We start from the raw sequence: 25,454 nt of genomic DNA on the forward strand, positions 1-25,454 counted from the left end.
TGGAGGTAGGATTTACAGCTTGTCACAGCAAAAAAGTAAAATCTAAACCAGTGATTCTCACTCCTAGTCCTGGAGATACACAGAGATGTCTGGCATCCCCTGAGCTCTCGATGACATGCGCAATTCAATTATGGACGTGATTGATCTAAACTGCCCTGTTTTCCAGGCCTTCAGCCATTGAGGAGTTTAAAATTCCCCATAAAAGCTGCAGGGATTTTGGATGTTGGCTCTTCAGCGCCAGGAGAGAGACACTGCTGTGAGATAAAGAATAACATGGAATCACACAGAACACACTTTTGAATTAATTTTTTCCTTAGTATCAGGGTCTCCAACCTGTTCTTGTTGAGTCCCAGTCCTGCACATTTATGGGTAACCAATAAATCCCCAATTTCTAAAGGCCTGGAACAATTTAAGAAGGTGTTTTTTTTTAAATCCAGTAATTCTGGTAAGTAAGTTTGGGACCACAATTTTGGTTCCTGAAGGAACAAACTATTTGCTTAATTAATTAATTAAAGGGCTACAGGGCAAGTATTACAAAACTTCAGGAATAGGTTGCGTAGCCTAACCTATTTTAGGATACTTCTCTCTAGGACCTGGGTTAAAGACTCCACTTTTAGTGACTCGATCAGTAAAGGTGCTTTAAAGAACAGAGGCTTTGCCTTATACACCACATCCTGCTGTTTCAGATCCAGGCTCTGGACCTTGCACTACGTCACTGTGTTAGCACAACTGGCTCAGCCTATGACTAAACAGGTCGTGCAATCTTGCAGTGCTGCCGCTAGAAACTCTCCTAGCCTTCACTTCAAGGGCTATTACACCACAGAACACAGAAAAGCAAGAGGCCTGACCGCACCCATCAGGACAGGTGAGTTGAGTTGATTAAAGATCCGGGCCGCAAAAACATAAGTGGCAATCCTACATGAAAAAATAATTCCTTGTTCCTTTAGTTCAGTAGGTGCTTTTTTCTGTCCTATAAAAAGGTAAATGATACTTTGACATGTGTAAAAGGACTTTAAACTATTCTGAATGATTCATTAGGTGGAAAAAAACTGACTGATTAAAAAGGTAACCTGATGAAGCTCTTGTCAGGTTTCCTAATGCTGTGTGAACGGAAAATGTCAAAGAATAAAATGTGAATTTCCTCTTATAAAAACATATAAATGGAAGGGCCCAATCTAAGGCCCAGGAAAAACTGACAGAGTGACAAGGGTTGGATTAAGGTGCACTTTAAATCATAATTATTAGTGAAGGTTGTTCTGAAGGTTGTCCTAAATACAGTTTCCATTTATGTCTTCTGAATGTAATGGGATGGAGACTAAAAGAATTGAGTTGCTACTCAGATTGTTATGGAAAGGGCAAATACTAAAATGCAAAAGGGTTCTGCAGGCAGATCTTTGCAGATAAAGGCACCAGTGTGTATGCACACCTCATTCAGAAATCACAAACTCATTTTGCTGAATTAATTTGTTTTACAATACAGTGGCATGGGATGTACTACTGTACAGTATATGCCAGGAGTATCCAGTGGTGTATCCTGGTGCTGGAAGGCAGGTGTGTCTGTGAGTTTTTACTCCAGTTCAGTTCTTTACAAGCTAAACAAGACGATTACTGATTTACTGTAACTGAACACATTGAGCAACTTCTCTCAGTTCTTCTGGTGCCATAGCTTTATGAAGAAGTGGAGAATATGCGGACACACAAGCCTTCCAGGACTGGACAGCCCTGCTATATGCAACACAGTACTTTTCCGGGTTATAGACTGCCACTGATTAAGATGGACTGCATCCTAAATTATGAGCCGATGAGGAAAATATGATTTATCTGTTCTGAGAGGCAGCAATGAGGAGTGAGGTTCCAAGCTTCCTCTCTGAGTTTACCAGGAGTGCTAAGGTTAGAGTTTCAAATATCATATACCCAGCAATCTTAAAAAAAATCAATTCCATCTGCAGAACTAATGCATGCTTTTATTGAACAACTTAATGCATTTTAGTTTCCCAGCAGCAACAGTTTTACACTGCTTTAACATATCAAATTCTCTGTATATTGCCCAAAATACCGTTGAGCTTTCCTACCTGTTGCTTTGACTTACCAATTATAAAAATGCACGGCAGTGAGCAAAGGTATAGTGGAAAACATGACCCATCAAGGCAATTCTCAGGTCCGTACTCATCTCTGTAGGGGCACCACTGCACAGAGAGCCTAACTCCATCATTCAGACAACATCAGTTCTGATAAGATGTTGCTGTGCCATAAAGCTCTGAAAGAGTAAAGCGTCAAGACACTCACTGTGACAGCAATGTCAGGGACAGCACCAGTCCGGCACATGAAACAGCACTGCCGCAAGCAAAATTTTCTGAACTCCATCATTTAACCATTTAAACATCAAGGCCACTGAAAGACTCAAAGATTTCAAAAACTACAGTGCACATTTCAGTCCTAAATACAGCTTCCATTTATGTCTTCTGTCTTTGTCTCACTGTTTGTCTTGTTATTAATATTTTTCCTTAGTATATCCCTCAATAAAGCAACAACATTTTAATGTTCTGTAGCCTATATCGAGTTCATGTTCGCCAACATACAAGTAAGACAGCACCTCTTCCCTATGTCTCTTTAAGAAATTTGTCTGTGTTACATGTGAAACCAAAGCCAAAAGGTCATGTTCACTTCTGTGTTCAAATGAATCTTTTTTTCTGGCTACATTTGTTCATTTTTAAACAAGGGATTGGACTTTTGCTTTTTCTCTGGACACAGGCGTGGCATGGACTCCCATGATGCTCTCTTGGCTCATCGCCCACCCGGGCCTTTTCTGAGGTTCTTCTGCAAAGTTAACCTGGAACAATTATTTCCATAATCATAATGTTCCAAAGAAATCTGTTTCATGTTTGGACTATACTGCTGTAATTATAAACTCTCGTTAACCAACAGCTGTGATGAGAGTTTGGAAGGTGTCAAGTCGGATTTACAGCAGTTTGCTGTATCAGCAGATGTTAATTTTGAGGGAAAAATGTATTAGTTCACATGTGTTCAATTTTGTGAAGTCTGCACATTTACTCTGAAAACACGCAACATGATAATTTGATTTGCAACACATAGGCTACAATATGTTCCCTAATGCTCCCAGGAAGAATGATTCAGAACATTTATTGCTTTTATTATAATTTAACAGTTTTAAAACCTTAAAAGACAGATTCTGGGAGCACAGACACACTCTTGAAAGCACAGCCTTTGCAAAAATAAAGGTGCAGGCATTCACACTTGCTACTCTGCTTCATGGGGAGAGATTCAGGTCTGTGGCTGACCACACAACTGCAAAGGCTGTGCTCACAACTGGATGTACACTGGTCTCTGCCAGATGGGTCCGGTGAGATGCACGAGGAGGAGGTGAGGGTGAAAACAGTCAGAGTTCATCTTACATGACTTGGGGCTCTAGCCCTGGCCCTGTGGCACACGCTGACCACAGGGAGACCGCTCACAAGAGCCGTGCTCCAGTGTGCTCTGCGGTCCACCATTGAGTCATACATTTCTGAATTAATTAACCAGTTTTTTTCCGTTTCAATAAAGTGAATGAAAGCATGACTAAAACTTGATAAAACAAACATCTTGCAAAACCGTTTTAAAAAACAACTTACGGTATATTCATTGACACTTTTTAAGTTCCTACTTTGCCTCCATAGAGTACCAGGATTGAACAGCCCTTACCATTTAAATTTACTAAACAGTATTATAGAGTCACCTTTTACGAAAGATTTTCAAACAACAATGTCCTGCAAGTACCATGTCAGACTCAGCACTGGCCAGTTCTGCTGCTGCAGCAGAACAGTTATCACCTCCTGTAAGTGAATGCCAGATGTAAGCTGCTGTCCACTGAAGGCTTATTATCGAATCCAAATCCTCTATCAGTTACCTCCCAGGGAGCTATATAAGGGGTTATTGTCAATGGTATGAGAAAATCTCAAATTACCTAGCAATACAGAAAAAATCCAAAATTCGCAGTGACAGCATATACTGTATACTGTATACAGTATATACTGCACACTGTACTGTACATTGCATCCTAAAATGGTTAAGACATGTGGTGAGGACCTATTTTCACTCAAAACTCAAATTAACATTGCTGACAAGAAAAGGGAATTGCCAGGAAATGAAACCTTTTGATTTTTATCAGTAACAAATAAGGGAAGGAAAGGAAGTTATACAGTAAACTGTAAGCCAAACCCTCAGTTCACTACAGGATGAAAGAAAAAAAACTAGAGCAGGCAGGAATTGTCCACCACACAGGTCTGTTTCAAGGGGTAAGTTCTGGAACAAATATTGAGGGGACAAAAGCCAAGTACAGAAAACACTTTCCCCCTAGAGGTTGCTGTGGTTGATTTTAAGAGGGAAACAAACTTTACATTCTGCACTGAGCTGTGCTACACTGATGAAAAAATGTGAAATTGTTATTTTAAAAACAGTATTTGAGTTTACTGACATTTTCAGAGAAGACCAAGTAATTTTCTACATTCAAATCACATTGATGGTACAAGTAAGCAGACTCTGCTTTGTGAAACCAATGACGACTCATATCTTAACTCTCACCCTTCGGGCACAACATCTTTTACTGGCAGGTCTGACTGCTGCTGAACAAACTCTTCAGCAAGGTTGGAAGAAGAATCCCTGCACTGCGCCCAGCTGTGGTCACTTGCAGAATGTGTATCGGCACAGAGAGGTGCAGCTTGATTACTTTGTGCGCAGGCTGCCAGCCTGGTCACACACAGGAACTTCACAACATTTCTTGATTAGTCACCATTCAGTTTTTCCTTACTTCTCCTCCAAGATCCATAACTTTCATATCATTTGTGCTTTTTGTTGGAGTGTGTTCAGCTCTTGTTACGTTTTGAAACTTTAATTAAAAAAACAGGAACTGAATAAGAATCTTGAAGTGCAGCGAACAGTACGGGTCTCCTTCGCTTTAAGCAGCTTATTTAAATGACCCTCACAAATGAGAGACCCTACTGCGAGTCTCTGTCACTACGGGACCCAGTTCCAGCAGTGGTATACTGTAGAAAGTTCACTGGAGAGCACAGGGCAGGATCCACTCTTGTCACCCTTGTGGGTCTTTGCCCTCTTTTTCAGACGTCTCATACTGTAATTACTCTTCTCGTGCGCCTCTCAGCACCCGAGCTCTTAAACCTGGGAAACACGGATAAACCCCACAAACGGAATATGCAGGACGCCTCGGTGTTTGCAGGAATGAGGGTAGTCTGACGCCGTCTGCTGATGGATGTGGATGGTAAGCTGTGACAATGGCGCTAAAAACAATCCACTACATCACCTCGGGCATATTTGTCACCTGCAGCAGGTAATTAACGTAATGATGCGCCAATTCCATCTGCTGCGGGATCTGCCACACGACAGGCCCCGAGTCTGTTCTGTGACAAGCAGTGCCACCTCCTCACAATGAGCGATACCGGTTTCATTGTCTGCTGTGGAATGGATGTGCATACTGTACTGTAATTACATCAAGCAGGAGGACAATAAATGCATACTGTATGTCTTCCTCAGTCACCCAAGACTCAGTCCACCGGAGGTCTAGGATGTGCTGGAGTGGGTATAATGCTTAATGATTTGTAAAAACTGTACTGTTTCAGTACCACGGGGCTGGACGTGATTTCAGCTGTTTGGACCTGATCCACATCGGAACATAAAGATCACAAACGGGACACCTAGTCCATCAGGCTGCTAGTCGGGAACTGACCTGAGGATCTCATCCTCAACAAGATGGCCTGGAAGGTTTTCTGACACACTTGCCTGCAGTTTTCACTTGTGTCCTCTGGTTTGTATGTGTCACTGGCGATTCTGAAGAAGTCCAGTGTTTACACTGCCAATGCCTTTGTGGAGTCTGAATACTTGAGTCAGATCCCAAACAGTTAAATTATTCATACAAATTAACTTCTGCCTTGAAATATACTTCTGCTATCTCCCATAGGTAACACCTAAATATTAGAAAGAATGCATGTTAATAACACTAGGCAGGAACTAAATATGTTATGGTAATATATATTTCAGTTCTATTTAAGCCCTCATTCAATAATTGCATACTGTATTCTCAAAATGACAGCTAAACATACCACTGAATTGGTGGCTTAAATTGCAAAAAAAAAAATACTTAACTGAAGTACATTTTTATATTTTCAATCAGACCTACAACACCTTTACGGAAATGAACATGCAGCTGCTCAAGCATGATGTCATTTCAGAAAAATCCAATTTTTAACAAGATTGAGGGTGAGATCGGTCACCTTTTTTCCCGGAAAATCATCTGCTTTCTTGCTATCTGTGCGAGAAAATGTAGGCACCTCTCATCAACATCAGGGAATAATTTATTCGCCCAGAGATACTGTACTGTCGAAAAGGAAAAAAAAAACAGACTAACTGCACACCACAATCATCAGACCTGCCCCTGCTTATGAAATGTGGAACACACTCTCTAGCAGTGTATTTAGGATTTTAAAATCTAAAAGACGTCGTTTTGTAAAACAAGTTTTAAAGGCACCGAAACGTTTTAATATGTCACATTTACATGTAAGTACAAAGGTGATACGTCCTTTCAGCTGTATAAAATACCTAATAGTTATCGATATTTGCGCCCTGTACCTTAAAGTTTATATACAAATTAGGTTTACCCGTTTGTTTGTTAAACTATACCCATTTGTCAATGCTATCTCTTCTACGTGTATTGAACATGCGTTTTTTCAGTGTGTACACAAGTGTATCGAAATCTCCTGAGCAAAGGGGAAGTTAAGATGTTCCAGTGAATGCACACATGATAAATGTTGCTCCACTGCTCACGTTTGCAATCCTATGGTCGATTACAGGACATAGATTCGAAAGTTTGTCAGTCTTCTGACAGAAAAACGTCATTCTGCAGTGTCACACTGAGTGTAAAAGAACAACAAAAAAATACTGGGTATAATCAGCCTATACAGTATGTCGTTTGCTTTATTTTCGCCAAGCTGGCCATTTAGTAGACAATTCATGGGGAACACATTCAAAGGCGTAAATATGCTTAACATTCTCTAAAAAAAAACTGTTTCTGCGCCTCCTTTCCAAAGCAGCGCTTCTTTCGTGCAGTTTCATAAATAGCTTTTAATATTCAAACAGACGCTTAATTCCCCATGAATTCCAAACTAACAATGCCAAAAACGTTTCGTGTGTCTATCCTCAACATTCACAAAGTTGTGTTTCGATTGATTTGCACTGCAGGGCATTAAGAGATACTCGCAGGTTGTAGTAATCTCATCTCTACGTTCGCAGATGGCAGAGCATCGTGCCTTCTCCGAAAATGCATAAACTTTGCTAACAACGAAAAAACTAAAATGGTTAGATTAAACAAGCCTTGAAGAAAATCTGGGAAAAAAAGCCCTAGAGACAGAAAACTAAAGTTTTCACATACCGGACAATATCTGTATTGCTTACCTCCGGCTTTCTTTCAAAACTCAGTGCGGTATACTATCGGTTTTGGTTTTCTAATGCGTTTTGTCTAAACTTATTTGGTAAGATCAAAACGGTACAATGAGATTTCCATGACTGCCTTTTGGATCGCCTTTTGAGAACGATTAAAAAAAAACAAAGTAAACACAACGTTAAGTAATAAAAACACTATTCGGTTGAAGTGAGCTCCACGGAATCAAAATCCTCCTGTTTTCATCGCAGGAACACAGCACGTTTTCCTTTCCAAGTAACTGGGAATTTTAACTGTTCTGTCATTCTTACCTTCTCCGGTAGGACGACTCAGACTATGGGCTGCACTCTTCGATCCTAAATACGCAGTTGTTGTTGTTGTTGTTGTTGTTGTTGTTTCCCAAAAAATAAATCAATAGTGATACTGATAGAACCTACGGTACGGGACTCTTAACGTTTCACTTTCCCCGTCAACAGTCCGGTGCTCGCTTTCTGCGTCTTTGCCTTCTTTGCTCTCCGAGTGTCTGCAGCACCCACTAGTGACCTCACCGAGCTCGGAGCAGCGCTTCACGGATAGGTATGGAGCTTACACAGCACCGACTGCACAATTCAGCCGCCCTTGGACTACTTTATGCAAGGCATTGTTTGCTACGAGCCTGGCACAAAGTATTCTACTGTACGTAAGCGTTTGTGGAATGGATGTTACCAATCTACGGATCTACATTTGTCCTCGCCTTTTGTATTTTAAGGCTTGCTGGAAAACATTTTCACTCACACATTGAAATTCTCCAGTATTTCTTCGGAACTTTGAAGGTGATTCAAAGTCGTCCTCCTAAAGAGTAGAGTTATTACTGTACTGTACATGTATATATAGAACATTAAAAGCCATTCCGTTATGTAAAGATCATCCTTCTTACCTGTTGAGTACATCGTCTAAATAGCTCAGTAACTGAATCTGTACAAGGAAAACCAGACAGATTAAAATACTCTTGGTTCAGTAAAACTGCACTGGCCAGACCATTAAACAGATTAATTCGCTTTGATTTTGTTAGACCAATAAATAGTGAATCATCTGTTACAGAAATGACTTTTTCCAAAGACTCATTACAAATATCCATTACCAATAAAATACCTTAAAATATTTTCCAGTAATTTTCCTATGGCTAGTTGTTTGTTTTTTTTATTATTTAAAACCAAAAGTGAATAAAAAAAGAAAAGCTCAGGCTCCCTTGCAAATCTGTGTTGGATAAAGCAGTTAGTAAGTGGCTGGGTGGCTGAATGGATGGAGAATAGAAATTCACCTGGTTGAAGTCAAAATTCCTCAAGTGGAGTTTTCCCATCCAGCAGCTGTGAAGGGGGATAAATAACAAGTGGAGGTCATTCATCAACTTTTATCTGTTAACCATGTACACTGAGCTGGCTCCTGAGGTTTGTCGTCCAAATAAATAAATCCCAGAGTTGTTAGGCACTGTAGTTCATCCCAGACACACGAACCCTTATGTGAAAAGTGCCTGTTATTTCCAATAGAGTCCATAATGGACCAATAACAGGCACAGGTGTTCCCAGTCCTTAGAGGTGATGGATTTAAGAAGACCTACTATGCAGTATATACAATAAATCTTTCTGGATCCAGGACCAGGGTTAGAAGTCTTTGCTCTCTGTACAGTACGTTCAGGCCAGTGCTCTGTAGCGGTGGTAGGGAGAGCCCTAAACTGGCTCTGGTTCTGAAGTAATGTAGAGATCATTTAACAAAAAATTATAACATTCTTCAGCCCGCAAGGGCAAATATTGAAAGAAAAATTGCTTAATTGATCAAACACCTGTTAGAAGTGTTTAAATAACAGGTTTATAGGATGACCTACAAGAATAACTAGATATTGGCTCCAACCCTGATCCCGGTGGGACCCCTGTAAACTGCTGCTTTTTTTCCTGACTGAACTGTTTATCACTGGATGGTTGCTTCTTTAGACTTTTGTGTCTCTGTTTCTGCATTAGCAGCCACCCAGGCCCCATAACCTCAGGGCACTTTGAGAGAGAGTAGGATTTTGAAATTGACCTGGAACCGAAATGAACTAATAGGTTAATTGAGCAATGCATCTTTAAAACATTGATATTGCTTATTAATTACAATTCTCCTACAAACAGTGCCGTGGGATCTTTAAAGACCAAGTACCCAGGACCTTAGTTTAACATCTCATCCTAATACACGCTCATATGACAGTACAGTCCGTATTCCATGAAACTGTTTTTTTTTTAATTCAGATCCAGAGGGAAGATGCCTCCTACTGGTCCACCACCAACACTTACAACAGGAAACTGGAACTCCTTTGAGGATACTGGCCCAGTAATAACCAGTCCCCTCTATTCTGAGTTCCTGAGATCTGATCAGACCAAGCTTCAAGGTGCAAATGCCACTGTTATAAACTGAAGATACAAGAACTTTTCATTGCAGAACAGACTGCTCTGACTGACGAAAGTTAGACAAGGCTGGGGAAGTGAGACAACTGTCACACTAGTGGAATCATTTTTCTGCATTTTCTTCTATGATTCTTTATGTGCCTAGAAGGAGACTTAGGTAGACAATAAACCAACTTCTGAGGGTGAATGTTTTTGCAAAAGATTGCGTTCATGTTTGTGAAGATCTTTTTTTATCATGCATCATTTCCTAACCAATCGCCACTGTGATAGTCCCTAAGGTTGTTAAAGTGTTGTTTGCTCCATTCACTCTTTGGCTATGACAGACAGATAGTGGCTGCTGTATCTCCCAGGACAAAGACAAACCTCTACTTCTCATAATCCAGATACCCAAGAGAGGAACTACTGTAGTACAGGTGCTCTCAGATTCTATTCAGGTGATTCATCATGATCTAAAATGCCTGGGCAACACAGTTTCTTAATTTGTGTGTGAATGAATTTTACAACATCTTTAAAAAACAAAAAAGGTGGTTTAAAAGTGTGTAAGTTAACAAAAAAGTAACACATTCCCCAATAAATGGAGTTTTAAAAACAATTTGTGCAGCAGCATTGCAACAATGTCAATCAAGCTGGTATTACTTAAGGTCCTTGAACTTCCCTGTACAGCAGATTTACATTTTTTCTTTAAACTATTTGTGTAAAAAAGTTTTGTCCCACCTCTTCTTTTGCACATAACCAGTAGAAAGTAGGGTAGGGTAAAGAAGAATCAATATGAAAACAAGGTGATGGACAGGTTGAAACAAACTCAACATCAAAACAAGACCTGACCCAGGCTCAAACTCATGTCCAGATGTGGCACATGAGACAGGCAATGTTCTTAGAAGTCAAACGGGCAGTGGAAGACTGAAGCAGAAACATGATCACCTGCATAGATTACTAAACCTGTTTATTTGTAATTCCCTGTGTACAAAAAAGCTGATCACGTTAGTCCTACTTTGTGAATTGACAGACAAGGACATTTACTTGATATACTGCTTATATAATGTGCTGAAGAAAGCAATTAAAATAATTGCCCAGAATTCTGAAGAGAACCCTACTGTTAGTAAGATTCTCTGTGGAAAAACATGAAGACATGCAGTTCAAAATGCCTCATGACAACAAGGACCTTTGTTTTATTTGTGTTTTTAAAAGAGTTCCACCAGGCAGATACCTTTTTTGAAGAGTGCATAACTTTATTGCTGGAATGGTGAAAGCTTACAGAGACTTGGGAGATAAAAGAGTTTTTGAAAATACAGCATTTTCAGGAACACAGTAAGGACAGTTCTAGAGACGGAGAGGGCAACTTTGGTTCAGATCATGGGACAAAACATGGTAAATTCTTTTGGAGAAATCGTTTCCTCTGCTTTTTTTAAATAATCACTTAAACATGGTTTTTAATCAGGCAAAGCCATCAGGGAATATTTCAGTTCAACAGCACTGCAAACACAAAACCGCAAGTTCCGTACTGTAATAGTTATTTATTTTATGAATATCAGGACAACGGAAAAGCCACAAAGAGAGGAGGACATTCAGCACATTATTTACGATCTTTAAGTAGAAAAACTATCCACTATTTTAAAACTAACACAATGTTTTGTGATGGTGTCTCAAGCACTTGCACTAATATGAGACACACCCCCGGACATTCAATTTCTGGTGCCACTTCAGGGTGGAAAAGCTCTTTGTCTGATGGTTTTATCCAAATAGACGTACATTGTATCCATTTATACACCTAGCAACATTACTTGAGCAATCACAGTAACAAAATTTGGTCAAGGGGAGTGTAGCAGTAGTGGTTCATCTAGCATTGGAGCCTCCCAGATGCAAGTCTAGGGCCCTGAACACTCCTCCACACTGCCACCTGAACAGGAACCAACAGGTGACAAAAGACAAGCTGGCAGAATCAAAGGCCTGTGAAAGGATTGCCACTCTTGTTTTGAACTCTTCTTGTTTGCAAAAAACAAACAGACAAAATGTACTTTTGTCTGCAGATCACTCTTTCCCCCCCCGTCACTGCCTCCTGTTATTGAGACTGCAAATGTTGCACATCTGTTTAAAATTATTTGGGACATCCAAGTTATTTGTTGTTGATGTTTTTTTTCCCTCTTGTTTTCAATTTACTCATAATTTAAAGAAAGAAAATACAGCTTTTCCTCCCTCAGATAAAAAATACTCATAACACCCCTTTTGTAGAACATTTAAGTGAACAGGTCACACATCATTGAAGAATTCCAACTATTTAACACTTTATATGAACATTTGTCTACAGGTATATATGAACATTGACTCATCCTTTGTATGCTCTTATAAGAAAAAAAACATTGATTTTAAGAAAAAGTTTTACTGTCCTACAAATGGTATAATTGTTGACACCCTATCTAATGTTTCTTTTGAGCTCAAAAGCATCTTTTAACTTTTCATGAAAACCAAAGGTTGTGCAACCATTTCCAATGTAGTTTTCATGTGCATATACTGCACTTAATAGCAGCAAAAGCAAAAGTTTGTATTTGGCTTTGGAATATCAGAACTGTAGGAAAAACAGAGCTAAAAATAAAAGACATAAAAGAAAACCAGTAAATGCACAACTGCTAATAATCTAAAGTTAACAGATCTTAACTTGTCCATTCATCTAAAATATACAAAAAACACCCACATGCATCCCTTGAAGCCTCAATAAATATACAATCGATACATTTATATTCAGTTAGTGACCTAAGCTGAATTTCAGTGTGAATAGCACGACAAATTTTGCAACACATGAATAACTCAGTCCAAATGTGCTCTATGGGTTTCTGTCACCTCCATTTTCTTTACATTTTTATTCTGCTTGAAAAATCTGACTAGCAATGGGAAAGAATGGAAAGATTTCCAGCACTGTGTGGACAATTTAGACATCTCTGTTTCTTTCTGATAAAAACATTAAGCTCATGAATCTACAACAAAAGCCTTTTACTTTTTAGTTCAGACATTCAATACCTTTTTCTGTTTTTTACACAATCACATTCAAGAAAAATACTTACAATATCTTCCAAAGGTTTTCCAATTCATGTGTACTACAAAACCAGGTTCACTCACTTTATTATAGAAGCCTGCCTGCTGGACACAGTTGGCTCTGTGTTAAGCTGTGATCTACTGTACACTTCCTGACCTCCTGTGAAATCTTTGGTCAGACTGAACCTTCCAGGCATTGCTCTAAAAAACATACTTCTGACTGTCCATAAATTACACAAAACTAACCTATTTCAAGTTGAAAGGCATAAAAGTTTTGTTAGGAATTTCAAAATAAATACACGATAGGAAGTATTTAGTAAAATGATCCCTGATGTTTTCTTTCGTATCCAATAGAAAAGAAAATTTATTTTTCATTGCAGTGCATGCGGATTTTACTTAAAGACGTACAACACAAAAGACCATAATGCAAAGCAATCATTTTATATTCTATCATCTGCAGCAATTCTATGCTTATATTTAAGCCATGCCCTGTGAAGTACACAGTAATTCCACAAAACTTGATGGTTACAGCTAGGTTTGTGATTTCCTATTTCGGTACTGATTCAGAAAAGACAAAGAAATGAAAAACAGGCATTTTACTCAGTATCAAACTCTCTGTGTAGCAGACAATTACATATTATTAAATTGAAATTCAAACACCACAGACATGAGCTGTTCAGTACAGTATGTGCTTATATCATGCTGTGGCATTAAGCGCACAAGCTCAATTAAGCTGCTGTGTATTTGTAAAGTGGCATAGAAAAAAAGTTCCGTCATAGCACTCCTGGATGAGAAGTGAAGAAGTATGCGAAACACATTTTTGTCTTTTAAATTACACATGTTCAGTATGATGCTTTATTTGTATCCACAGTTTAATTCCTTTTTATCTGAAGCGTTTAAACTGCACAGGAAGGAGATATGTCGGTAATTCAGAAAGAGATTCACTGGGGTTTTAGAAGTTAATGATTAGAAACCACTTCAAAGAAAATTTGAAACTGCCTGCTTTTCTTCCGTGAGAGGAAATTGTAAGACATTATGTTTGCATATTTCCATCTGAGCTGACCACCATTTATAAAGATCTACAATTCGAACAGATTCTGCAGTTCCTCACTTAAACACTTCTCCTGGTGGAGAAGGTCACTGATGACACTGCCGCTTTTCATCGCAGAACAAAGACTGTTATTCTGAATATGTACAGTATGTCTGGTCAAGCCTTTTTGTTAAAGCACTTGGAAGAACATGATCTGTTAGTCAATACTGAACCAGATCAGGAAGATACTATTACACTAAATCAACTAGCTTTTTTTAAAAAGCACTTTGAGACTATTGTGCAATACGCACTTAAAGGACATGAGAAACATTTGCAACATGTTTAATGAATCATTTAACAATACAGGGGCTTCAGAACTCCTAGCTTAGCACTGCATTATTTACATTTTTTTTTGTCATTTAAAAATCAGAATCCACTTATTTGCTTTGGGTAACTTTGAGGAAATACCCAACTTTAAATCCAACTCTAAATCAAACAACTCTGAAATCCTTCAGTGAAAGGCAAGGAGCACAGACAATTATCAATAAAGCAATGAAGTGGTTTCACTAATGGAACTCATTCTTCTAAACTGACACTCCTTCCTTGACTACAAGTGCTTCTTGCATAAAGTACTCATCACTTTACTGCTGAGATACTTCAAAACCCAAAGCCTTGTGAATTAAAACTCACCTTGAATAAACTACTGTACAGTATTACAAATGAAATCCAGTGGTGTTAATGCATTTTGACGGAAGATATTCACACTAACTTCTCATCCAGAGTGCTGTCCTGTCTTGCTCTCTGGGCTCTGAGTTATGACCCCTACAGAAATAGGTGGTTTTCTAATAATCAATGGTTGGATAATATGAGCTTAATCAAAATAACAGTCTCTAAAGAGACTACAGTTCTGACACACAGAGAACTTGAGTTAAAAGACAAGATAAAACATAGGTGGGATACCCTCATTCACTTCTACTGTATAGCACAGTCGCTGGCAAGCCATATAGGGAGGAATATAATCCATATAAGGAAGTGTTTTCATTTTATTTGTTTGCAGTATTGAACCTCTAGACCTCCACAGCATAGAGTATGCTAGGGTGATAGACTCAACATGGAGTCTTCCCCGTTTCTCGCTCTGTAAGCCAAGGGCTACCGCACAAACTACACTGATGGAGGATAAAAACAATGCATTTCACAGGACTGGGTCATCCGCCATCCATGTGTATAAACTAATATGAAATAAAGCAACAGGGCAGACATATCCAAGCACTGGAATGAGGGCATGTGGATGCCCTGCACCTGAGGATCAGCTGTGTAATGGGACATTCTCTGTGGCCTTGTGTGTGTACAGTGATCTCAGATTGCTGTGGATTAATTTTGGCACAGAACATTTCAGCTAACACGTGGAAATGAAACACAATTTGTTATGCCAATCCATCTCTACTTTCACTCTCAGTTTTTAAAATTAATTGACACCATTAACTTGATTCTCTGTTGGTTCGTGCACTAAAAATTGTATTTTGCATCACCCAAAGTAGCACTGACCAACTGGACATAACCTATCAATTGGTATTGAATGTTGCATTAACTTTTGAAAGAGGAAAAGAGAAAAAAACAAAGCCCCAACACCAAATATTTCTCAAAAATAAGGTCCATAAGAAAGTAAGAATCATTCTTTAGAACAAAGCATCTCAACAGCCGGTGAGCACATTCTCCTTTCCTTCTTCTTCTTTCACAGGACTTGCAGGATCAAGGAATCAAGGTACTCAGATTCTGACAGTGTGTGCGTGTTTCTTGCAAAGCGGCTTATCCTTTTTGGAGAAGAAAGCCTGGCCTTCCAGACTTGTACAACACACCTTAACAAAACAACAAAAATGCCATCAGAACTGTGCACTCCCCCCCCTCAGAAAATAAAGTTTCAACATCTTTTTTTACAGAGATTAAACAAGCTTACAAACTTCACAATTCCTTTGGCCCATATAAGCATGCAGCAGCATTGTCAGAAATAAGAACAGACAACACAAAATAAAAGAACCTATTGCATTAGAAACATCAAATGATTATTTTCAATAAACTGTAACATTTTACCATCTGTTCTCCAAGCAATACTTTAGTTTAAACTCAGGCAGACATTACACACACTGACATACCGCACAGACAAAGCAGGTGTCATGCCAAGTGTAGCCCAAGGCTTCCAGAAACTTGTCCCCAGCCTCAATGGGGAAGTCACAACCATGACAGCTCGTACCAAACAGATTGTAATAGTCTGTGAAAAAAACAAGAGCAAACAGTTGGGCAGTTTACTTATTGGTCTGTAGCTAAGAGCCTAGTGAAGCAGGAACAAGAAAATGCTCCTCCTCCTGTTTCAGCTTACCTTAGGTACTGCACCAAATGGACGATTAATGAGCTTGTTCAAAGAGAGTCCTGCATCAGATGTAGCTGAATGGGCATACTTCAATACAGAGATTAAACTATTTAATAACTATGTCTGTTTTGATTTGCCAGAACTGATAACAAGTTCAAAATCTGACAACTCAGCAACACTATAATGTATCTTCTGAGATCAATATGTTTTTATGTGCATGGATGGTTCAAAATTGTATCCAAGAATGAAAAACGAAAATGGAAGGCAATTAAAACAAACAGGAAGTTTTCAACTTTACTGAGTAACATTTAATTTAGGAGAACTTTAATATTAGGGAATTCTGTACATACTGTACATATTTAATGCAGGTCAGAATAGATTTCTTTGAATTTACATTTTCTTTTCCCCCATGTCCACTGGACAACCTACAGTATACAAGTGCTATTTTCTTATAATTATTATGTAACCTACTGCTATTCTGTCCAGTGTTTGATTTTTAGGTGCCCTGTTGTATGTTTGGCACCTCACAAAAGAGAAATGTAGCCTCACGATCCCCTGTCCTGTTTCTTTAGGAGTCTCGGGAGCAGCAGTTTTTACCTCTGTCACAGTAGGGCTCGCCATCTTCCAGGTGGAAGACGTTGTTTCGGATGGGCTGCTTACATGCAGCGCACAGGAAGCAGTAGACGTGCCAGGTCTGCTTCAGGGCATTGATAATCTCCTGTGGGACAAAGCAACGACAGCACACTGTTTACTCATCTCTGTTCCACAAGGAAGCTACATTCCATTATTACAAAACCATCACTGGTTCAAGAGATCAGCATTCAGGTTAACCCTTGGGTCACAGCAATTTACATCCTTTATGAAGCAGATCAGTTCATTGATAATACGTTCTCATTTACAAATGAGACTGGGAGACAGATTTATTTAGTCATTTACTGGAGCAGTTTAAGTACAATAGAAAAATGAAGATGAAATGCATTTAAATGCTGATAACAAGAAGTGTTATACAAAAATGGGGCAAGACTCCCTTATTCTTGGATAAAACATCTAACAGAAAGCAAATTAAATACGACAGATGGGCTCCTTACTTTTGAAAAAAGTAACTAGGCAGACATAAACATGCTGTCATCATTGTGGTTGAGATCCACAAAAAATCCGCATACTGTACAAATCACTATTTATTTAAAAATGCTGATTTGTGTAAAAAAGCAGAGATTTTATGTAATTGTTATAGCTACCGATGTCAAAGTAAGCTCTTCATGTATAAGAAACAATAACACAAAAATGAGTCTCATTTATGCATGTGTTTGTCTGTAGCTCAAGTTCTAAAACATAAGTGAGGGCAAAAATACCACAACCTCCCTACCACTAACCAAGCTGCAATAAAATTATGAAATTAGTTTTAGAATTACATTTTGTTCTTTTGCCATCAGTGAACTGGGAACATAAATATCCTACACTGTTGCAAATACTGGCAACAGCTATAGACCAACAGTTACAAAAAGCTTCAAGGAATACCAGAAATAGACTACAAGCAAGTTTGTCATAATTCATTAATAGAACTATGTGTTATTGTTTCTATGTTTTCTGTACAACACAGCAACCTTCCAGACACCTGGGATGATTTTACAAACTATTCCAGCTCTCTTAAACAAATCATTTGAGGGTCCATCTGAAATGTCTGCAGGAACACAAACCTTTAACCAGCTGGGTTTAATTTCAGCCTGGTTTGCTGGCCACTTCACTGAGCAGGGCTGAGATCTGCAGGGTGTTGTCTTTGCTATAAAGAGACCTGGCTGTCACAGGGGATTGCAGGAGTACAATCCACTGTATTCACACTTGTAATATACTCCTTCTCCTCCATGAGCTCTTTTTCCATTGCCTGCTTCTCTTTTCCACAAAAATACCAAAAGGTATTGGCTAGATGCTTGTCATTACCTTGTCTGAGCTCTAATTACATTACTTAAGGCAGGTAATTGCAACACATTACAGATATTTAGTAATCTGATTACTAGTACTTAATCTGTTACATCCCAACACTGCATGGGGGTAAACTGTGTATATATGGCCCTTCACTGCAGTTTTGAAAAACATTAAATATATAAATTTACCATAAAAAAGTAGCCAAAGAATTTTGTGATAATTTCAGTCTCAAATGCCCTGTTCCTTCTTAAAATATATATTCCCATCATTTATTGACCTTAAAAAAAAAGTCTCCACCACCCATTGCCATAAATCAAGTTAACCGGCTTCTCAAAACTGCAAATTAATACTGCAGAGATTCTGAGAGGAACATTTGCTTTGTGAAAATCCATCAAGAACTTTTGTGTAGTTAGTAATAATAATAATAATAATAATAATAATAATGATAATAATGATAATAATAATTGCTTACACTTATATAGTGCTTTTCTGGACACTCAAAGCGCTTTACAGGTAGTGGGGACTCCCCTCCACCACCACCAATGTGCAGCATCCACCTGGATGATGCGACGGCAGCCATAGTGCGCCAGAACGCTCACCACACATCAGCTATCAGTGAGCAGAATAATGAAGCCAATTCATAGATGGGGATTATTAGGAGGCCATGATTGGTAAGGGCCAATGGGAAATTTGGCCAGGACGCCGGGGTTACACCCCTATTCTTTACGAGAAACGCCCTAGGATTTTTAATGACCACAGAGAGTCAGGACCTTGGTTTTACGTCTCATCCAAAGGACGGCGCCTGTTTACAGTATAGTCAGTACAATATGTCCCCGTCACTATACTGGGGCATTAGGACCCACATGGACCGCAGGGTGAGTGCCCCCGGCTGGCCCCACTAACACCTCTTCCAGCATTTTCCCAAGAGGTCTACCATCCAGGTACTGACCAGGCTCACAACTGCTTAGCTTCAGTGGGTTGCCAGTTGTGAGTTTCAGGGTGATATGGCTGCTGCTAGTACTCAGAGATACTCCAGAAGATGACTGTATAACTTTGCAAACAACATTGCATCTTTACAGGAATAATGCACAATTTTAAGTTCTCGGCTGTACAGGGCACAAGCAGCACAGTAACCATTTTGGCATCTGTTGGCTCTTACCTACCACCATTCCGAACTGTGGCTGCTGACCTCTTAACAGCCCCAGGACAACAAGCCTGCCTTAATCATCATGTGTTGGTCAGCTTCAAACAGCTCTCTAGTGCTAATTCTGACACATCTGACTATCACTCCCGTCCCTCGAAAGCCACATGATTAAGATTAGATGCACATACTTATTTCACACAGCTGGGCAGTGAGAAAAGGGGATTACAATGATATACAGTATACCATCGCCTAGTTAATTAATATGACAGTGTGTCCTCACTGAAGGCTCCAGCTTCCTCATAATGAATGTCTACACCTCTTTATAAACAAAAAAAGTTACATTATACCATCAATAGAGTTTTGATATCAATACCATGATAAAGTTTTCATAGAAAACTGCGATTCTTTTAAATCTATGTAACAAGTTCAAAAGTCGATTTTCTGTAAGTCTAGTTATGAAGGCTGGAATGTGTCTGTATTTTACCCATAGAGATCAGGAGCTATACCAAGGGCTTTTTTATGGCACTTGTCTTTTATTTTATGTAGGTTCCTATGACAAGACCTCATTTCTGTCTTGAAAGTTTGTTTACTACAGTATGTCCTTTTGACCACACAGGTTTATTTACTACAAGTCCATGTTCAAGAGCAATTTTGAATTCACAGTACAGTACATTACTGCCCTTAAGAACTCAAAGAGCTTTTGGTGTGACAGTAATCCCTGGAAACATGCAGCACATTCACTGCTGTCTTCAGGACTCACCCCAAGAATCTTTCGCTGACAGCGGCCACAGGTAGGAGCGAAGAACTGCTCATAGCAGTGCTCACAGTACACAGACCCCTTCTCCTCCACAAAGCCGATTTCAGCCAGGGAGGTCTTGCAGTGAGCACAGTTAAACTCCTCTGGGTGCCAGGCCTTGCCCAAAGCAAGCAGGAATGGACCTCTAAAAGCAAAAGAGAGATAATAAGAGGACTAATGTTCAACACTGTGTGTGGGCTAACTGCATGGGCACATCCAGGGTGTTTAAATCTGACCCTCTGAAGTTCATGGGCAAAACAATATTAGCCAATCTGATTCATTTGACAGAAATAATTAAATAACCAAACAGCATATCAATAGTTATTAGAACAAAAATGCCAAAAAATGAGAAACTTGTTGTTTCAAGTTACTAAACAGTTTAACACACCGTGATACAGTACATCAGAAACTTGAATACTACAATACTTGCAGTGTGAAGATGGAGAAATTTGTGCCAGGATGTCCTAAAACAACTCCAAACCTATTGCACATCTGTACATTCCTCATACAACACAATAAAGCAAAGAGACAATGGAATGAGAACAGCTGTTTTGAGGTGGTTAACACTGGCTCTGTGTTCCTGCTGGACAGCGCAAGTTCATTACATACTGCACAGCAGCCCTTGTTATCTGTTGAACGGTGTCCAGTGCAAAAGCTCACATTCAAAATGCACAGTTAGAGACCCGGATCTGACAGAGCTGTATGGTTCAGCACCTTAAACAACTGCTTAAGTTGCAAACTGGTACAGAGCTGCAAGAGACAGATGAATACAAAAATGGAATATGTGTATGCCTCAGAAATATATGTTTGATTTATAAACTCCTTTATTTGTCTGAGACAATGTCACAAAACTTTATACAGTAAAAAATAATTTACCAGTTTTCAGTTCTTGGATCAGTAGCATTGAACTGATTTTTGTCTGTCCTGGGAGTTAAAATACAGGTCTGTGTTAGGTTTTTGCACCTTATTTCAGATTAATTTCCAACAGGCCAAAAATACTTTTTTTTCTTTTTTGACAGTGTTACAGTTACATAACTGTAATGCACTGTTTACATAATAATCCCCAAGGATGAATACCTGCTTTATTGAAGTTTCTAATTTGGTATGAATCATTTCACACCATATATGTGATTATTATAAAAACAAATTACAGACTGCATTTCAGTTTCTTGTTTTATTTATCATACCAAAACAACTGTTTAAGTATTGAGTCTAAATGTTTGAAAGAGGAAAAAATGTTGAAAAAGGAACCACATTTTAGGGACTTTTTAACTAAACCATGAGTACTATAATCACATTCTCTTATAAAACCACTAAGACTAGGCTGAGAGAGAAGTAAAGAGGATGGATCTTGATGCAGGCTGGAATGACTGCTACCTCTGTAAGTGTGTCAGGGCCGTGAATGGGCTGCCCTAACCTGATACTCTCCTTTAACCTCTGTACCAGCACCTATTGACAGCCCTGCCTTTCAGCCAGGCTGGGGCGAAACAATACCAGTCCTCATGTACAACAAAGTGCTCTCTTCTCTTCATGTCAGCAGGGTGATGGGACGGTGTTGATGTCACAGAAGGAGGAAAAGAGTGATGGTTCCCTTATGCTGCATGGACTCAGGGCTCCGCTATGAAATTTGGACCTGAAGCCCACGCACCTGGCTCACGAACAGCTTCAGACCTCTTGAAACACACTGACTTGTCAGCTGGGGGTTTCGGTAACCATTTAATCAGACTGACAGGACTGGACTGACAGCTCCACCCTGCCATTGGTCACTAACTGAAGTTCCACGCAATCTAAGGTCTTCAGCTACACCACTTGCAAGAAGCATATTTGCTTGAATGTACAGCATCCATAAAATGGCCCTAGTCATTTTGCTGTATGTGAACAATCATAAACTCTGCATATACAACTGAAATGCTGAAGAGCACCTTGACAGGTGAACTGAGTTTCAATAAAAGATTGTTCTTTGGTACAGTATTTTTGTGAAATTTAACAACGCATTTTTCCTGTGCTGTTGAAAGTAAAGGTTCACTGAGAATCATTTTGGTGATCTGTAGATGTTTTTTTTATTTGAATGTATTTTTGGAATTGGTATGGAGTACAGTAGGTAGAGCTCAGCTAGACATAGCTGTCTCATCAATTGATTTTTAAGGAGATTTTCCAAATTTATACAAATGGGCTCAATGTGCTTTGATATTTTTTTTGGCATAGGGCTCTGCAATGGATGTATGTATCTAATGTTTTAAATAATCTCAGCTGCACCTTATCGACATAATGAGTTAATGGGTTTTCTTTATTGAAGTTACTTTTATTATCTTATTTCTCACAGTTCACTTCCATCTCTGACATTTGTTTGAATCTTTTGCTAAAATACTCTACTGATTCTGCAGTAGGCTGACAGTATCCGGCCAGGCTGCAGCTGACTGTGCTGTCTGAGACTTAAGACTGGCACTGAAGGCCACAGCAGAAAAGCTCAGTGAGCTCTGGGAGCCAGCTCTATCCTGCAGCGAGGTCGTTACAGACAATGGATATTACGATGTAGGTTACAAATAGGATGATTAGCTTAAGTGGAAAACAACAGGAAAATGTTTCATCCAGACAATGATATTTTAAACTCCAGTGACACTGACACCTTTTGGCAGGGCCAGAGCCTGTTATTCTATACAGCAGACACTGGTAAGTTATCCTGCCCTGTATTTTGGCTGTAAAAGATGTGTACAATGGAGGGCCATTTGATCCCACTCTTAGCTACCTTCCAATAACGGCTTCACTGAGGGCATGAACTGTAATTATGTTAAGAGAGAATCAAACTGTGACGTCTTTCTTTTCCTGCGACAGGGATGTCATTTCAAATTAATTAGCTTTAACTCTCTTTGCAAATTAAATGATAAACTATACCATTAAGAGCAAAAGTGTATAATCCTTATCAGATCCTTCTGATCAGTGACTTAAAAAAATGCTTAGAAGAAAGATTAGATATTCATTAGGTATGCTCAGAGCTACAACTCTGAGTAACTTGCACTTCAAAGGGTTGAAATACTAAAAAATGTAAACTGAGTAATGCTGTTTTAAACAGCAGTGTAGCCTTTCATTAGGATATGTTTTTTTTATTTCTTATCAATCCAAAATCCCATAATGAAATATTTTAACATAGTAATATTAATATCGTATTCACTCAAGACTGTGCCAAATGCTTTCTTCTTATACTCAAACAGAACATCAGGTACTGGGTTTGTCATCACTGCAATGTTAAAGCCTGGGCTACGCACTCCTGCAGCAGGACATCTAGGCTTAACAAAACCCAGATGCTCCAGACTCTCTGGATCCAGACTGAAGAGCAGCAGAGGACCATGCTAGGAGCACCACGGACTCATGGGAAACCAGAAGCACGATACTCACCTGATGACCATGTTGCAGTGCCCACACATGGGGGTCCGCTTTCCTGCTGGGATGTGCTCAGCCCTCTGCACCAGGGTGTCCTCATCTGTGGGGTGAGGCTGGGGGGCAGAACAGACGGCTGCCGGGGCCACTGGAGCCTTGGGGGTGCTGTTGGTCATGTGCCCAAATGCAGGGGCCACATGGCCAGTATTTGGAGTGGCCTTAGGGAAGCTTGATGCTACAGAAAAGGAGCATAGAGGATAAAACATGACTTAAAAAAAAACAATCCAAAATCACAGAAGCACTTGCTACTCTCAATAACTACTTATTTTTATCTTATGATAGCTGTTTTTAATTTTAGCTTGAAAATGAGTAATTTGATTTGGAAAACAGGAAGGATCACTTCTGCTTTCTGTGTTGCACTTTGAAATACAAACTACTTTCACTTATTATCAGAACTTTCACTCACTATTAGACGTTCAGGTTGTTTGCTTCAGTAAATTTCAGTTTCTCATGTCTTTTATTCAGTGCAAAAAGTCCTTAAAATGCAATTTTGCTCCTGTTGAGGAGTGAAGGGTCTGAGAAAGACGTAAACACCTGCACTTCAATCGTCCCACCCAAGAGCAGCAGCCAGTACAGCCTTGGCACTGTGACAGCCGTGGAACCATCATCTGATGAGGAACCAGGGAACCAGTGAGAATGCAGGCAGGGTGTGAAGATGAATTAGGTTTTGTTAAATTACCTCTCACTTTAACAGCCAGTTTTTACAGAATAATCAATAATGGTCCGCATGGTCATTCTGGACTTTCCCCGTGGTCTTATAAGGCACTATTCTCTCTATAGATGTGCACCATAATGTCCCATACAGCTGCATGCTTTACTATATTTTGACCATGTCAGCTTCTGAGTCACCCTGCTGTAATCAGATCCAACTATGACATACCATTGTAAATGTCTGTAAGGACAGGGCTAGGGTTTTAGTAGAGATGAGGGGATACGTCTCGAGTTTTGAGTACTAGCAGCAGCCATATCACCCTGCAACTCACAACTGGCAACCCACTGAAGCTAAGCAGGTGTGAGCCTGGTCAGTACTGTACCTGGATGGGAGACCTCCTGGGAAACACTGAGGTTGCTGCTGGAAGAGGTGTAAGTGGGGCCAGCAGGAGGTGTTAACCCTGTGCCCCAGTATAGTGACAGGGGACATGATACTGTAAAAAGGCGCCGTCCTTCGGAAGAGAATTAAAATCAAGGTCCTGACTCATTAAAAATAATTAAATATCCCAGGGTGTTTCTCGAAATGAGTAGGGGTGTAACCCCGGCGTCCTGGCCAAATTTCCCACTGGCCTCTGCCAATCATGGTCTCCTAATAATCTCCAGTGAATGAAGCTATGTGTTTAAGGATCACGTAAGAGCAATGTCATTTTGTCAAAGTGGACTCTGGAGTCCGTGCCCCATCATTCTGCTTTACTACACTTTCCTCTGTGAAGATTCTGGAATATTTGAAAGCCCTTCATTTACTTTATATTTAACCGCCTTACTTCCTGCATCATCATTCACGATTTTGAAGCAAATATTTGATGGGGTTTGGGTTCCACAATCCATTGGCTCACAGGCTAGTCAGCCTCATGGACATATGTATGTTTGCATCAGGTCTGAAGAAGTCAGCGCTCTTGTGCAGCACCTGCACCAGCAGCAGTTCGCAGGCCTCTAGACAATGCACGAGAAGCAATGAAAGCAATATTTTTGGACTGATTGAATTAATCAAACATTCCTTGGACATGACACAGAGACAACTTCTAACGTGCAGAAACTTCATTTCCTTTCACAAGTATTCTTTCATTTGAGTTGCATTTAACAGATGCTGCTTAATTTCAGTGCTTCTGAATTTCCAAGCATGCTGTACAAGACAGGCTTGTTAAAAGGATGAAATGGTAAG

The 25,454-nt window shown here is 39.5% G+C and overlaps 2 protein-coding genes across 19 annotated transcripts in view; both read right to left on the reverse strand.

Annotated features, from left to right (window-relative positions):
• The window catches only part of bmpr1ba (bone morphogenetic protein receptor type 1Ba), a 159,904-nt gene extending 151,899 nt beyond the window's left edge, over window positions 1-8,005 (reverse strand). For both annotated transcript variants that reach the window (XM_088628616.1, XM_088628613.1), the window contains exon 1: window positions 7,756-8,005. The gene's annotated coding sequence lies outside the window, so the exon portion shown is untranslated. The remainder of the gene's footprint in view (window positions 1-7,755) is intronic.
• A 3,064-nt stretch (window positions 8,006-11,069) lies between these two features.
• Window positions 11,070-25,454, reverse strand: part of pdlim5a (PDZ and LIM domain 5a) — a 124,328-nt gene continuing 109,943 nt past the window's right edge. For all 17 annotated transcript variants that reach the window (XM_088628621.1, XM_088628622.1, XM_088628630.1 and 14 more), the window contains 5 exons: window positions 23,540-23,756; window positions 20,111-20,291; window positions 16,881-17,001; window positions 16,069-16,184; window positions 11,070-15,774 (listed from right to left, as the gene is read on the reverse strand). In XM_088628621.1, the coding sequence (XP_088484747.1) occupies window positions 15,685-15,774; window positions 16,069-16,184; window positions 16,881-17,001; window positions 20,111-20,291; window positions 23,540-23,756 (725 nt within the window). In that variant the 3' untranslated portion in view covers window positions 11,070-15,684. The remainder of the gene's footprint in view (window positions 15,775-16,068; window positions 16,185-16,880; window positions 17,002-20,110; window positions 20,292-23,539; window positions 23,757-25,454) is intronic.

The sequence above is a fragment of the Lepisosteus platostomus genome, chromosome 4, assembly GCF_059453375.1.
Source record: "Lepisosteus platostomus isolate fLepPlt1 chromosome 4, fLepPlt1.hap1, whole genome shotgun sequence".
Taxonomy (NCBI): Eukaryota; Metazoa; Chordata; class Actinopteri; order Semionotiformes; family Lepisosteidae; genus Lepisosteus; species Lepisosteus platostomus.